This window comes from Vulpes lagopus, chromosome X (assembly GCF_018345385.1).
Source record: "Vulpes lagopus strain Blue_001 chromosome X, ASM1834538v1, whole genome shotgun sequence".
NCBI lineage: Eukaryota > Metazoa > Chordata > Mammalia > Carnivora > Canidae > Vulpes > Vulpes lagopus.
Genome location: NC_054848.1, coordinates 118,258,525 through 118,271,182, shown reverse-complemented (window position 1 = coordinate 118,271,182; position 12,658 = coordinate 118,258,525). Strand labels below are relative to the sequence as shown.

Below are 12,658 nucleotides of genomic sequence, written 5' to 3'. Positions count from 1 at the left end.
AGCATTTTCTTAGGAGACCCGTAGTGAGCCCGACATCTTTCAAAATATCTTTTTAGTTTAAAATCGTTTAAAACTCAGGGCACCTGGCTGGCTCAGTCTGTAGAGCGTGTGACTCTTGACCTCAGAGTTGTGAGTTTGAGCCCCACCTTGGGAGTAGAGATTACTTAAAAATCTTTTTTAAAAAATTAGTCCAAAACTCATAAGAAGTTATAAAAATCGTTCAGGAGAATTTGTGTGTACTCTTCACCCAGTGTCCCCTGAAGGTTCTCGCTGTCCTTACGGAAGTGTGGTTTGGTGTCAAAGCCAGGAAGCTGCCATTGGTCCAAACTGTTAAGTCACATACAGCCCCGATTCAGATTGCGTCAGCTTTTGCATGTTGTCGTGTGTGTGCATGCATGCACACGTGGGTCTGTGAAATTGTGTCACATGTGTAGATCTCAGCAACCATGATCACTCAGGATGCAGAACACTGAACTCTTCCATCACCACAAGGAAACCCCCTCCTGCGAGCCTTTCTTTGTCATGGCCTCCCCCGCCCAAACCACCAAGGACTTAAAGCTTTTATTCTTATGCTCATCAAGATCCAACCTACCGTGGAGAGAAGCAGCCAGCTTTGATGTGGCAAAAGAAGTTTTGATTGGACTTTGTGATCGTTACGTGTGGTGGTTGCCTGTTTTGATGGTATGTTGTGGTTGTGACTTGTAGTTATGATGCTGGGTTGTTACGGTTGTGACTGTCGTGATGGCAGCCTGTTGTGGTGGCAGGTTGTGGTGGTGACTTGCTGTGGTCACGCGCGAACGAGTTAGGAGTGTGTCTGCTTGTAACCCTGCCACCCTCCCCGTCGTCCTGGCTGTGGCGTTAGCATCTGCTGCCTTCTTGCACGGCCCATGTGCCTTTCCTGAGGAACAGTGTTCCCATCCGATTAAAGGAGCCCACAGTCACATCTGTCCTTCAAGACACCTTTCCAGACGATGTCTTCTTGAGTACAGAGTTCTAAAAGCCAGTAAATGAAACTCACAGGTGTCAGGAGAACATGGAAGATTTAAAGGGCAAACCCAGCAAATTGGCCAATTACTCCTGGGTGACAAATGGTATTTCCAGATGGTGAGATGCGGGCAGCGGTAGCGTGCGGGAGCGTGCACGGATGGAAGTCTGAATGGCACGTCGGGGGCTTCCTTATTAACAGTACATGTTTTAGCAAGGAAAAAAGCGCTGGGAAATTCTTTAATTAGGCTCACACTTGAACTTCTCTTATAAAGAATAATCAATTGTTAGCTTTAAGTTATACCCTCTGTCATTATAAGCAAAAATAAAGGGGGTCCCGGCACAAAATATGAGTGTGAGCCTGAAATGTGGTCTGGATGAGCACACGATGAAATTCTCAGACATTCCCCTCTCTGCAGACATGCTCATGCCACGAGTGAAGATGATAAAACATCACATTTCAATACACGATGGTCTTCAGCATAAAACCTGACCCTTGTCGATGTAGTTTCCAACTTTGGGCCTTAGGCACATGGATGAGGCTCAACTATAGTTTTGGACTTTGTGTTTGAAATGCTATGTTATCTGTTATATATGGTTTTTTGGTTTTTTGCTTAAGAAGATATTTCTACTGTCCTTTTCAGGAGGCCAGTAGGGTGGGTGACAGTGACAGTCTCTTGTTAATGGGCCCCGCCAGCCACCTCCATGCCCTAGCACTCTGAGAAACTTGAGGTCCATCCGTTTCATCTCCTCCTCGTCTCCTCTGGGTGTCCAGCCACCTGCCGCTTCACAGCCTTTCCTCCCAGCTCCCCTGGCACCCTCCCACTGTCCCCCATTCACTCCTTCCTAAACGCCGTTGCCTGCTGGGAATGTTTGTGAATGTTTCCTTGGGTGTCCCGTTCAGTACACCGTTCTCTTCCTCGCCAGAAGGGGTTGATGTTAGGAACAAAGATCTGAGGGTCGAGTGTGCTCATCACTTAGTGGGATGTCACTACTTCTATACCCTTTAAGTGGGTGGAGGCCATTAGTATATGGATGTATACAATCCAGGTATCCGCGTGCCTCCATAACTCTGTATCTGTTCATCAGCATTTATACTAACCTAAACCTGAGTCCATACTTAACCCTCCGACTGTAGTGTGGGGTTTTCCAAATGCATATAGTCACATGTCCAGCCCCCAAGTGCCGTACGCAACTGTCCTACCACCATAAACGTTCTTCTCTACATCCCTCTGGTGCTCAGCCACTTTCCCTTCCTTGCCCCTAATTGGTGTTCTGTCCATGCAACCACTAAATCTTTTTACCTCCTGCAGACTTTTGCCTTTTCTAGAATGTTCTGTAATTGGAATCATGAAGCGTGTAGCCTTTGCAGATGGATTTCTTTCACTTAGCAATATGCATTGAAGGTTCTTCCATGTATTTTCATGGCTTGAGAGTATTTCTTTTTAGCATTGAATACCATTCCGTTGTCTGCCTGGAGCACTTTTGGTTTGCTCTTTGCCTGTTGAAGGCCCTCTTGGTTGTATCCAGTTTTCAACGATTATGCATAAGGCTACTATAAACATTTTTGGACACTTACTATTATTTTTTGTATGATTTTATTTATTTATTCATGAGAGACAGAGGCAGAGACACAGGAAGAGGGAGAAGCAGGCTCCCTGCAGGGAGCCCGATGTGGGACTTGATCCCAGATCCCGGGATCACACCCTGGGCCAAAGGCAGACAGACGCTCAACCACTGAGCCACCCAGGGGTCCCTGGACACTTACTTACAGGTTTTTGTGTGGATGTAAGTTTTCAGTTCACTTAGAACTGTGTGTGTGATTGCTGGGTCATATGCTAAGTCTATGTTTAACTTGGCGATAAAGTGCGCAGCTGGCTTCTAAAGTGGTGGCACCATTTTGCCTTCCCGTGAACAATGAACGAAAGTTCCTGTCGCTCCACATCCTCATCAGCAATTGGAATTGTCCACTCTTTTGGATTTGGATCATTTTAATAGGTAGGTTAGGGGTATCTCATTGTTTTTTCACTTGTATTTTTCTAGTGAGAAGTGATGTCAAACGTCTTTTTATATTCTTATTTTATATTCTTTGGTGAAGTCTGTTCAGAGTTTCTGCTCATTAAAACATTTTTTTTTTTGCTTTGACGAGTTCCTTTTATAATCTGGGTACAAGTCCTTTATCAGGTATATGATTCTAAAAATATTTTCTCCCAGCCTGTGACTGTCTTTTACTTTTATTAATAGTGTTGTTTGTTGAACACTAATTTCTTTTTTTTTATTGAAGTTCAATTTGCCAACATATAGCATAACACCCAGTGCTCATCCCATCAAGTGCCCCCCTCAGTGCCCATCACCCAGTCACCCCCCCGCCCACCTCCCTTTCCACCACCCCTTGTTCGTTTCCCAGAGTTAGGAGTCTCTCATTGAACATTAATTTCTATATAAAGATCAGTTTATCAATTTTTTTGCTTATGAATGAATCATGGTTTGATGTTCAAGAATAATCCTGTTCGTGGAGATTTTTTTCCTACATCTCCCAGAAGTTACAGTTTCAGCTTGTACGTTTAGGTCTTTGGTCTTCCATTTTGAGATAATCTGTATATGGTGTGAGGTTGGGGTCCAACTGTATTTTTTGGCATGTGGATGTCCAGTTGCGGCACCATTTGCTGGTAAGAGTATCCTTGCCTCACTGGAGTGTCTTGGCTCCCTTGGTGGAAACCACTTGACCATAAGTGTAAGGTTTTGTTTCTAGACTCAGTCTGCTCCATTGATCTCTGTGGCTGGCCTTCAGCCAATACCGGACTGTCTCTGCTGGGCATGTGCTCGGCTTCAGGGCAAGCAAGGCTACGCAGGGGGTTTATTAAGCTGCCTGTGCTTATCTTACCTCCCCAACCTCCGTACCTCCTTATTAAATCCCTGGCTAGCTGACTGGTGGTTTGCTCGGGCTGAAGAAGCTACTGACTCTCCCTGTTTACTTGCCACTGAGATTGCCACATTTAGCTGACAGCGTTCCAAGTCACATGGGTCCCTCTGGCAACTGCAGGGCAGTTGTTGGCTTTGTGGCCTATCTGCCCCCTCAGCGGTCAAACTGGCTGCTGGAAGACCATGGGGGCAGGGGGAATGAGAGCCACTCTGGGCGGAGAGGCCACAGACTCCAGCTCCTCTCACTGGAACTAAATGTGTTCCTCACCTTCAATTGCCCAGGGTTATAGCTGCTTTTTGAGGACAGGATTTGTTGACCTCCTCACCCCATCAGGCCAGAAGTCCTCTCCTCTAGTATCGTTTGAACTTGAAATATTCTTTGTTTTCCCTCAAGCCCAGGCCCACATCCCCTCCCCGTGGGTTATTACCTTGACCTCGGAACTGGTCTCCTGATGCCCATTCATCCTCCGCACAGCTGTCAGAACCACCAGGAATGTGGAACCGATTTCCTCGGTCCTCTGTTTTAAAACTACTGTGTAAGAACGAAGAGACAAAACAGCCCAGTTCACAAACAAGCATAAGATCTGAACAGACACTTTATATAGGAGGAAGCTACATGAAGATGCTCAAAACCATTATTCATTGGAGCAATGCAAATTAAATCCACAACGAGCTACCACAACACACCCACCAGGATGGCTAAGATTAGAAAGACTGACAATACCAAATGTCGGTGCAGATGTAGGCGAGGTGAAACTCTCCTACATTGTTGGTGGGAATGGAAAGCTGCTTAAAATACCAACTGTAGACCTACCCAGTGACTCAGCAGTCTCGCTCCTATTCCAGAGAAATGAGAGCTTCTGTCCAAAAAAGACTCACAAAGAATATTCAGAGCAGCTTTATTTATAAGAGCAAAACAAAAACAAGAAAACTGGGAACAGCCCAAGTACCAGCAGCAGAATGGATAGACAAATTGTGATATATTTATATATTCATATGACAGAACGAATTACTGAGATAAAAACATGGGTAAATGTCAGAAACATTATGCTGAGTGAAAGAAGTCAGTGAAAAGAGAGCACATACTATATGAGCCCAATTATATGAAATTCTAATACTTATACAGCTGATCTCATATATATATGAGGTCCGTGGCTGCCAGGGTTGGGATGTGGACAGGGATTGATTGGGCCAGGGACACGAGAGAACTTTCTGGGGTGATGGTGCCATTGTATATTTTGGTGGAGGTCCGCAGGTGTCTGCATCTGCCAAAACGTATCAAGTGGTACACCTCAGATTTGTGTATTTTTACCATATGTACGTTTTCCGTTAAGGGCATCGTAAGCAAATGTGTAGCCCTAGGTCATAAGACATTTAGGGGTGGCGAGTATGGATGTCTGCGATTGAAATGCAGCATAGAGATAAGGGAGACATGAGTGGATGGAAAGACAGATGGACAGATGGACATGTGATAAAGCACAGAATGCCAAACACTATAGAATTTAGGTGGTGGATAGGAGTGTTCACTGTAGGATGTTTCCAACTTTTTAGTATGTTTGAAAAATTTAAAAAAAAATATGTATGTATGGATTTCTGAGAGACACAGAGAAAGAGGCAGAGACACAGGCAGAGGGAGAAGCAGGCTCCTTGTGGGGAGCCCACGTGGGACTCGATCCCAGGACCCTGAGATCATCACTGGAGCAGAAGGCAGACGCTCAACCACTGAGTCATCAGGCGCCCCCCAATTTTTAATTAAATAGAGGGAAAACATGTTTAAAGCAGCCCAAAGGGGATCCCTGGGTGGCTCAGCGGTTTGGCGCCTGCCTTTGGCCCAGGGCGCAATCCTGGAGTCCCGGGATCGAGTCCCACGTCGGGCTCCTGGCATGGAGCCTGCTTCTCCCTCCTCCTGTGTCTCTGCCTCTTTCTCTCTCTCTCTCTGTCTATCATAAGTAAATAAATAAATATTAAAAAAATAGCCCAAAAAACGCTGCCTGTGCTTCTCCCTCCTCCTGTGTCTCTGCCTCTTTCTCTCTCTCTCTCTGTCTATCATAAGTAAATAAATAAATATTAAAAAAATAGCCCAAAATACAAGCCTCTGTAATGGCTCCCCACTGCCTCCAGGATAATGTCAAGCCCCGTGGCCTGCCGACGGGTCCCCAGGTTCCTTTCATCCGCCATCTGTGGCTTTCTGGCCACTTCTCTATCGAAAATGCCGTTCTTGGGCAGCCCAGGTGGCTCAGTGGTTTGGTGCCTGCCTTCGGCCCAGGTCGTGATCCTGGAGACCCGGGATCGAGTCCCACGTCGGCCTCCCTGCATGGAGCCTGCTTCTCCCTCTCCCTGTGTCTCTGCCTCTCTCTCTCTCCTCTCTGTGTTTTTCATAAATAAATAATAAATATTAAAAAAATAGCCCAAAATACAAGCCTCTGTAATGGCTCCCCACTGCCTCCAGGATAATGTCAAGCCCGTGGCCTGCCGACGGGTCCCCAGGTTCCTTTCATCCGCCATCTGTGGCTTTCCTGGCCACTTCTCTATCGAAAATGCCGTTCTTGGGCAGCCCAGGTGGCTCAGTGGTTTGGTGCCTGCCTTCGGCCCAGGTCGTGATCCTGGAGACCCGGGATCGAGTCCCACGTCGGCCTCCCTGCATGGAGCCTGCTTCTCCCTCTCCCTGTGTCTCTGCCTCTTTCTCTCTCTCTCTCTGTCTATCATAAGTAAATAAATAAATATTAAAAAAATAGCCCAAAATACAAGCCTCTGTAATGGCTCCCCACTGCCTCCAGGATAATGTCAAGCCCGTGGCCTGCCGACGGGTCCCCAGGTTCCTTTCATCCGCCATCTGTGGCTTTCCTGGCCACTTCTCTATCGAAAATGCCGTTCTTGGGCAGCCCAGGTGCGCTTACCCAGGACCACCGTCTTCCCATCCTGGGAGGGCTCTCCTCAGAGATCATCGAGGGGTGGGGCTGTGCGGTGCTCTGGCTGGAGGGTGAGCGCTCTCATCTCGCAGGTGGGGGTGGAGGAGCCTTCGAGACTTTCCAGAACAGTGAGGAATGGCATCCCCACTGGTTAGCCGAGGCAGCCACACGTGTTCCAGATGGTTCTTTGAGTTTGATTTGACTTTGTATCCATGGGTCATTTGAAGCAGGCGTTCTTCCTTCTCTGTGGATTTTTGACTTCTTAATCGATTTGTTGTTTTGCATTTCTGCTGCCCGTTCTCCTGTAATGAAAAAAAAAATCTTTAAAACACTGTCAAGTCCTACCGGGGGCTGTTGGAGGTCTAAAATTCTAAAATACTTAACACAAAAAAATAAATAAATAAATAAATAAAATAAAGTACTTAACACAAGTCCTGAAACCCTTGAACACCCCCCTGCCACCCCCCCCCACCAGCAGTTCTAGATAGAATCTCCCCCACTGTTACGAGACTCTCCGCGCCCTTGGCAAATGGGACGTGTCAGGCGCTCACCGTGTGCCCGGGGTTGTGCTGTTGTCAGAGAAGGGCAGGTACGTGCCTTGCATCCCTGCCTCCCAGGACCGGGACTGTGGCGGACTAAAGGCTAGCGTGTGTGTGTGCGCGTGCGTGTGCATTGTTGCCTTTTGCATTTGAGGACCCTGTAGATCTGGCACTTCTGTTAAGGACGGGTGGATCTGGGACCTCCTCCCTGTGGTGATGCCCCCTGTCCTAGCGCCCCCTGTGGGCACAGAGCCCACTAGAACTGTAGGACTTCTTCCAGCTGTGGCTGTCACCAGATGCAAGGGTCCCTCGAGCTGTGTGGCACAGCCTTCCAGATGTATAGGTCTCTGTCCTCAAAGCAAATTGTAGCGTGACATGTGCTGTATGGGAGTTTCTAGAACAAGAGAGGCCAGCCGTAGTCTCTTCGGTATGTAAGTGCGGGGTATACTTGTGAGCTCAGGAGGCACGTGGGGATACAAGCACAGCATCCTTGAAGGCGAAGGGCCTGCCTGTGACCTGTGGACCAGCTCCTCTGAGCTGTCCCCCTACTAGTGGGGAAATAGGGGCTTGTATATTTTAAACATTTCTTACACATTATATGAAAATACTGCTTTTTTTGCTTCCCCATCTACGGAGAGTCACCAGTAATACTTTAGAGTATCTGCTTGCAGGACTTTTTCTAGACATCATGTACCTTTGTAAATACTGGGTTATTTTCATAAAAATGGAACCCTGCCACTTTAAAAAAAAAAAAACAGTTGTTATTCAGTAATAGCCCTGCTTATCTTTCTCGGTCATTAAAGAGGACCCTAAAATATTGTGTTGAATGGACTGCATGATGTTACACCGTAATTTATTTAGCCAGTACCTATTTTGAGAGGTTTTCCCCTCTGGCTATTTACTGCTCCACACAGTGCCACGATAAACATCCTCATAGCCAGATACACAAAGCCTGTCTAGTTTTTCGGCTAAATTCCTAGATGTTGACTGGCCGGGCCACAGAAGTATGAATTTTTTTAAAATTTTTTAAATTTTTATTTATTTATGATAGTCACAGAGAGAGAGAGAGAGAGGCAGAGACACAGGCAGAGGGAGAAGCAGGCTCCATGCACCAGGAGCCCGACGTGGGATTCGATCCCGGGTCTCCAGGATCACGCCCTGGGCCAAAGGCAGGCGCCAAACCGCTGCGCCACCCAGGGATCCCAGAAGTATGAGTTTTTAATGATGTGCCTCTTCAAGGGCCCTGCCAAGTGGTGTTCCATTAAGGTTGTCCTGGCTTCCCCTCCGACTGCTAGGGAGCAAACAGGTGCCTGTTAGCTTCTGTCCCCACCCTCACTGGGCACTGTACTTTTGTGATCCTTGTAAATTGACTCAGTTTAAAATGCTCCCCTGTTGACATTGGCATTTCTTTGACTACAAGGGAGGTGGAACACTTTTTACCCCTAGGTCTTATTAGGCGCCCTTATCTTGTGGGGTCGAATCACCTGTTCACATTTGTTGCCTGTGATTTTTTTCATTTTTTGATTTTTTTTTTATGCCAGAGTCTGTATCTTTCCTCGTTGACTTGTAAGGGCTCCTTTTACATTAGGGATGATCAAACCCTTTTCAGAAATTCCCAGGACATCGTACTTACCAGTTCCTTAACTGATAGGCCTTTGGGTGGTTTCCACGTGTTGGCCTGCATGAATAACGCCATCCTGTTCCCATTTCATGCGACATTCTTGCAGCTCACGATCATACAGATTGTATGATCGAGACTGGAGGTGAAAGAAAGGGGAGGTTGGATGGCTCCGGCCTGTCGGGAAATCTGGTGAGGTGAGCGCATCAGCAGCGGACGCCCAGGAGGGGCCTGGCCTTGCCCTTGGCAGTGGCCACGCCCGGCACAGCAGAAGGGTCCACAGTGGGCCAACACAGTCAGACTGCAGGCCCTCACCTGTGACCCCACTGCTGACCTGTTCATGTCTGGAGGACCCTACGGAGGACCCTGTGTTCTCCTGTCTGCTCGGTGCAGCACCGATTGTGCTTTTGAAAAAGGCAGTGCTGCTTGTTGTTTTGTAAATAACCATTCACATCAATCAGGGATCTTTAACTCAAGGATTCAGCCCTAAGTGGGAACATCACAAACCTTATTTTCTAACCCCCCCCCCCAGATCTTTACAAAATCGACTTGATTTTTCAGAGCAGTTTTAGGTTCACAGCAAAATTATATTCCTGCTCCCCACAGCCACAGCCTCCCCCATTACCAGCACCCCCCACCCCCGGGGTGTGGGTGTTCCCGTCCATGAACACACCATCCCCAGCCTCCGTGACGCACGGTGGAGGGGATGCCAGAGGTCGTTGCCTCCAACATCCCAGAGCGGTTTCCCTTAAAAGCCCCGGGCCCCGGGGAGACAGCCTCCCTCCCTTAATGAGCCCTGTGCCCTGAGAAGCGGGAGCGCTCAAGGCTAATTAATGTCCTGAAATGGCACCAGTTGCTCATCAGGGCGCTGCCTGTCCGGGGAGGTAAGCGTGTGTTGAGCTCTGTGCGGGTTTATCACGCTCACGGGGATGGACACGCGTGGCCACCACCACGGCCCGCGCAAAGACCCGTTCTGTCGCCGCATGGCCTTTCCAGGGCCCCACCGCCTCCCTCCCCCCAACTGCCCTAATCCCCTCCACCCACTAACCTGCTCCCCTTCCCATGATATTTCAAAGCCTTTTGAATTTCAAAATACCGGAGGAGGGATTTTTTTGCTCATGTGCCAAGGTAGAGGTGGACGGCCTTAAAACAGTCCTGGTCGTCCCCTGTCCCCTCGCACGCGCTGCACCTGCACCTAAATTGCACCAGCAGAAACATCTGCATTTGAAGAAAAGTCTGCGGGAGGCACTAGGCCCAGGCGGCGCGGAAATGGAAATACTAACTGCAGAGCCTCCCTGGGTGGTGGAGCTCTGCGCTGTTTTCGTGCTAGGCTCCCGTCCTTTCGTTAAAAACGAAGTTGAAGCATTTTGTGCCCTCTGCTAAAGAATAAAGGCTTCTTGCTGGAGACTGTGTGTCCCCGGGACCGCAGGGGGCGGGTGTTCAGGGCGAGGTTGGCCGGCCTGAGCCCAGCTCTGCCACCTGCTGGCAGGTCCCTCCCCGGTGAGCTGCGGCGCCCACCTGATCCCACTGCAAAGACGCCTGTGGGCGAGGAGCTGGGATGTGACCATCACTTTCCAGATGGACAGTTCTGCTTGGCAGGTGACAGGCACGAGAGGGCAGGTCTTGGATGTCCCGGCAGAAGCCCCCTGGGCACTTACTGGGGCTGTGGCAGGGGTGCAACCAGGGGCCTGTGAGCCGGGGAGAGGCTGTCCGCAAGCCGGGGGTCACGGGCTCACGGCTGACCCTGAGTGTTTTTGGCTTTTTTTTTTTTCCAGGTGACGGTCGATATGGCAGTGACGACCCTGAATCCGGTGGGTTTGCGTCCCAAGGCCTGCCCCGCATCCCGCCCCTCCCCTGACCGCTCCCGGTAGAGACCGGCCAGGCCAGCCGCACAGGGATGCGGGGACTTGAATCAAGCCTGCAAATTGGGGTCCCTGGGGGGAGGTGGCCCCCTGGGGAGGCCCGTGGGCCCGAGACCCAGAGAGCGCAGCCGTGTCCACCTTTCAAGCTTCTCGGGGTGGAAATCCTTCTGGAAGGAAACGAGCAGCACTGGGCAAATGCCTCAGCTACCGGCGGCCTCGCGCTTGGGGGGCTTGGGGGGTCGGGGCGTTTGAGGGCTCCGGCGGCGCTGCTGGCCCAGTGCCAGGTGTCCTCACGCCCCCCCCTCCGTCTCGCTTGCCCCCCAGGAGTGTCGGCCGAGGCAGGCACCATCGCGGGGGTGGCCAGCGCCCTGGCCATGGCCCTGATCGGCGCCGTCTCCAGCTACATCTCCTACCAGCAGAAGAAGTTCTGCTTCAGCATCCAGCGTAAGTGCGCCCCCCCCCGCGGCCCGCGAAGTGTGGGGCCAGACCAGGAGCACGAGCCGAGTCCGACGTGCGGCCAGGCTGACCCGAGTGTAAAGTGGCCGTGTTCCTGCAGGCAGCGTTCGTGTCACTCAGAGCAGGATGGGCCCGGAGCTCCCCCCGGCCTCGGGAGCACGGGGCGGGGATGTCGGGGGCTCCGGGAGCTGCTGGGACGCTGGGGGGCTCTAAGGACGCGGGAAGGCAAGGGGCCGAATAGGGTGCAGGACCTGCACCCCCTGCCGGGCCGCACGTGCCAGGGGTGGCTTGCGTGCTAGGCCTCTGAGCGACAAGTCGGGGAGTGACAGAAGCCCATGTCGCCAGCCGTGTGGGGGCGCGGCGAGGAGAGCAGGGGTTCCCCGGCACCCAGAGACGGCTGGCCGAGGGGGTGCCTCTCAGAGTGGCGAGCTTCAGCTCAGGTGGGCAGAGTCTCCACCTGGTTCCTCCCCCCGGCGGCCCGGTTTGCTTCTCAGCCTCGGTCGGCGTGCTTGACCAGGGCCGCCATGTACGGGTGCGCAGGTTGTGCGACCACGCGCAGTTCCACGGGCTGTGCCCGGCAGCACAGCAGGGGCAGCGTTCATGTCTCGGTGCACAACCCGTGCCACGGTTCGTGGCCGCCCCGCGTGGGATCCCGTGGACGCACAAGCTTGGCCATCGAGTGGCGTGGACGGGGAGGTGTCAGGCAGGAGCACGGAACGGGAGGCTGGGTGGTCCTCAGAGCTGTCCCTTGTCCTAGGTCAAAAGCAGAGAAACAGTCGCCTAAGATGGCAAAGCTGTTCTCTCAGAGTCCTGGAGGCCGAAGTCCGGGAGGAAGGGATCAGCAGGGCTCATGCCTTCCGGAGGCTGTGGGGAGCTCCTTCCTGCCTCCTCCAGCTTTTGGTGGCCCCAGGTGTCCCTGGGCTTGTGGCCACAGCACCCCAATCCAGGTGGCCTTCTCCCGTCTCTTCCACGGACACTTGTGGAGGGCGCACCCTGAATCCAGGGTCATTCATCTTGAGATCCTTAACCTCACTGGCATAGACCATTTTCCAAACAAGGTTGCGCCCCTGGGTGGCCGGAGGCCGAGGACTTGGCCGCGTCTGCAGGGGCCACCATTGGCTGCAGCACCGCATCGTTACCCCGGCGGGGGGTGCCAGGTGCCCCATGTGCGCGGGCAGGGCATGGGGACGCGAGGAAGCCCATCGGGTAACGGAGAGACTATTTAAAAGCCGGGCGCTGCGGAGCACTGTATGCGGAGTCCCGGCCGGAGACCCCCGTCAGCCCCAGGGCCGGGGTCGAGGGCACCCTGACTTTATCGATGGGGAAGGAGGGGCTCAGAGGGCTGTGGAAAGGACTGAGTCCACACGG

At 51.4% G+C, this 12,658-nt stretch overlaps 1 protein-coding gene across 2 annotated transcripts in view; it reads left to right on the top strand.

Moving 5' to 3' along the window:
* The window catches only part of CD99L2 (CD99 molecule like 2), a 94,718-nt gene that overhangs the window by 77,712 nt on the left and 4,348 nt on the right, over positions 1-12,658 (top strand). For both annotated transcript variants that reach the window (XM_041740558.1, XM_041740559.1), the window contains exons 6-7: positions 10,748-10,783; positions 11,159-11,278. In XM_041740558.1, the coding sequence (XP_041596492.1) occupies positions 10,748-10,783; positions 11,159-11,278 (156 nt within the window). The remainder of the gene's footprint in view (positions 1-10,747; positions 10,784-11,158; positions 11,279-12,658) is intronic.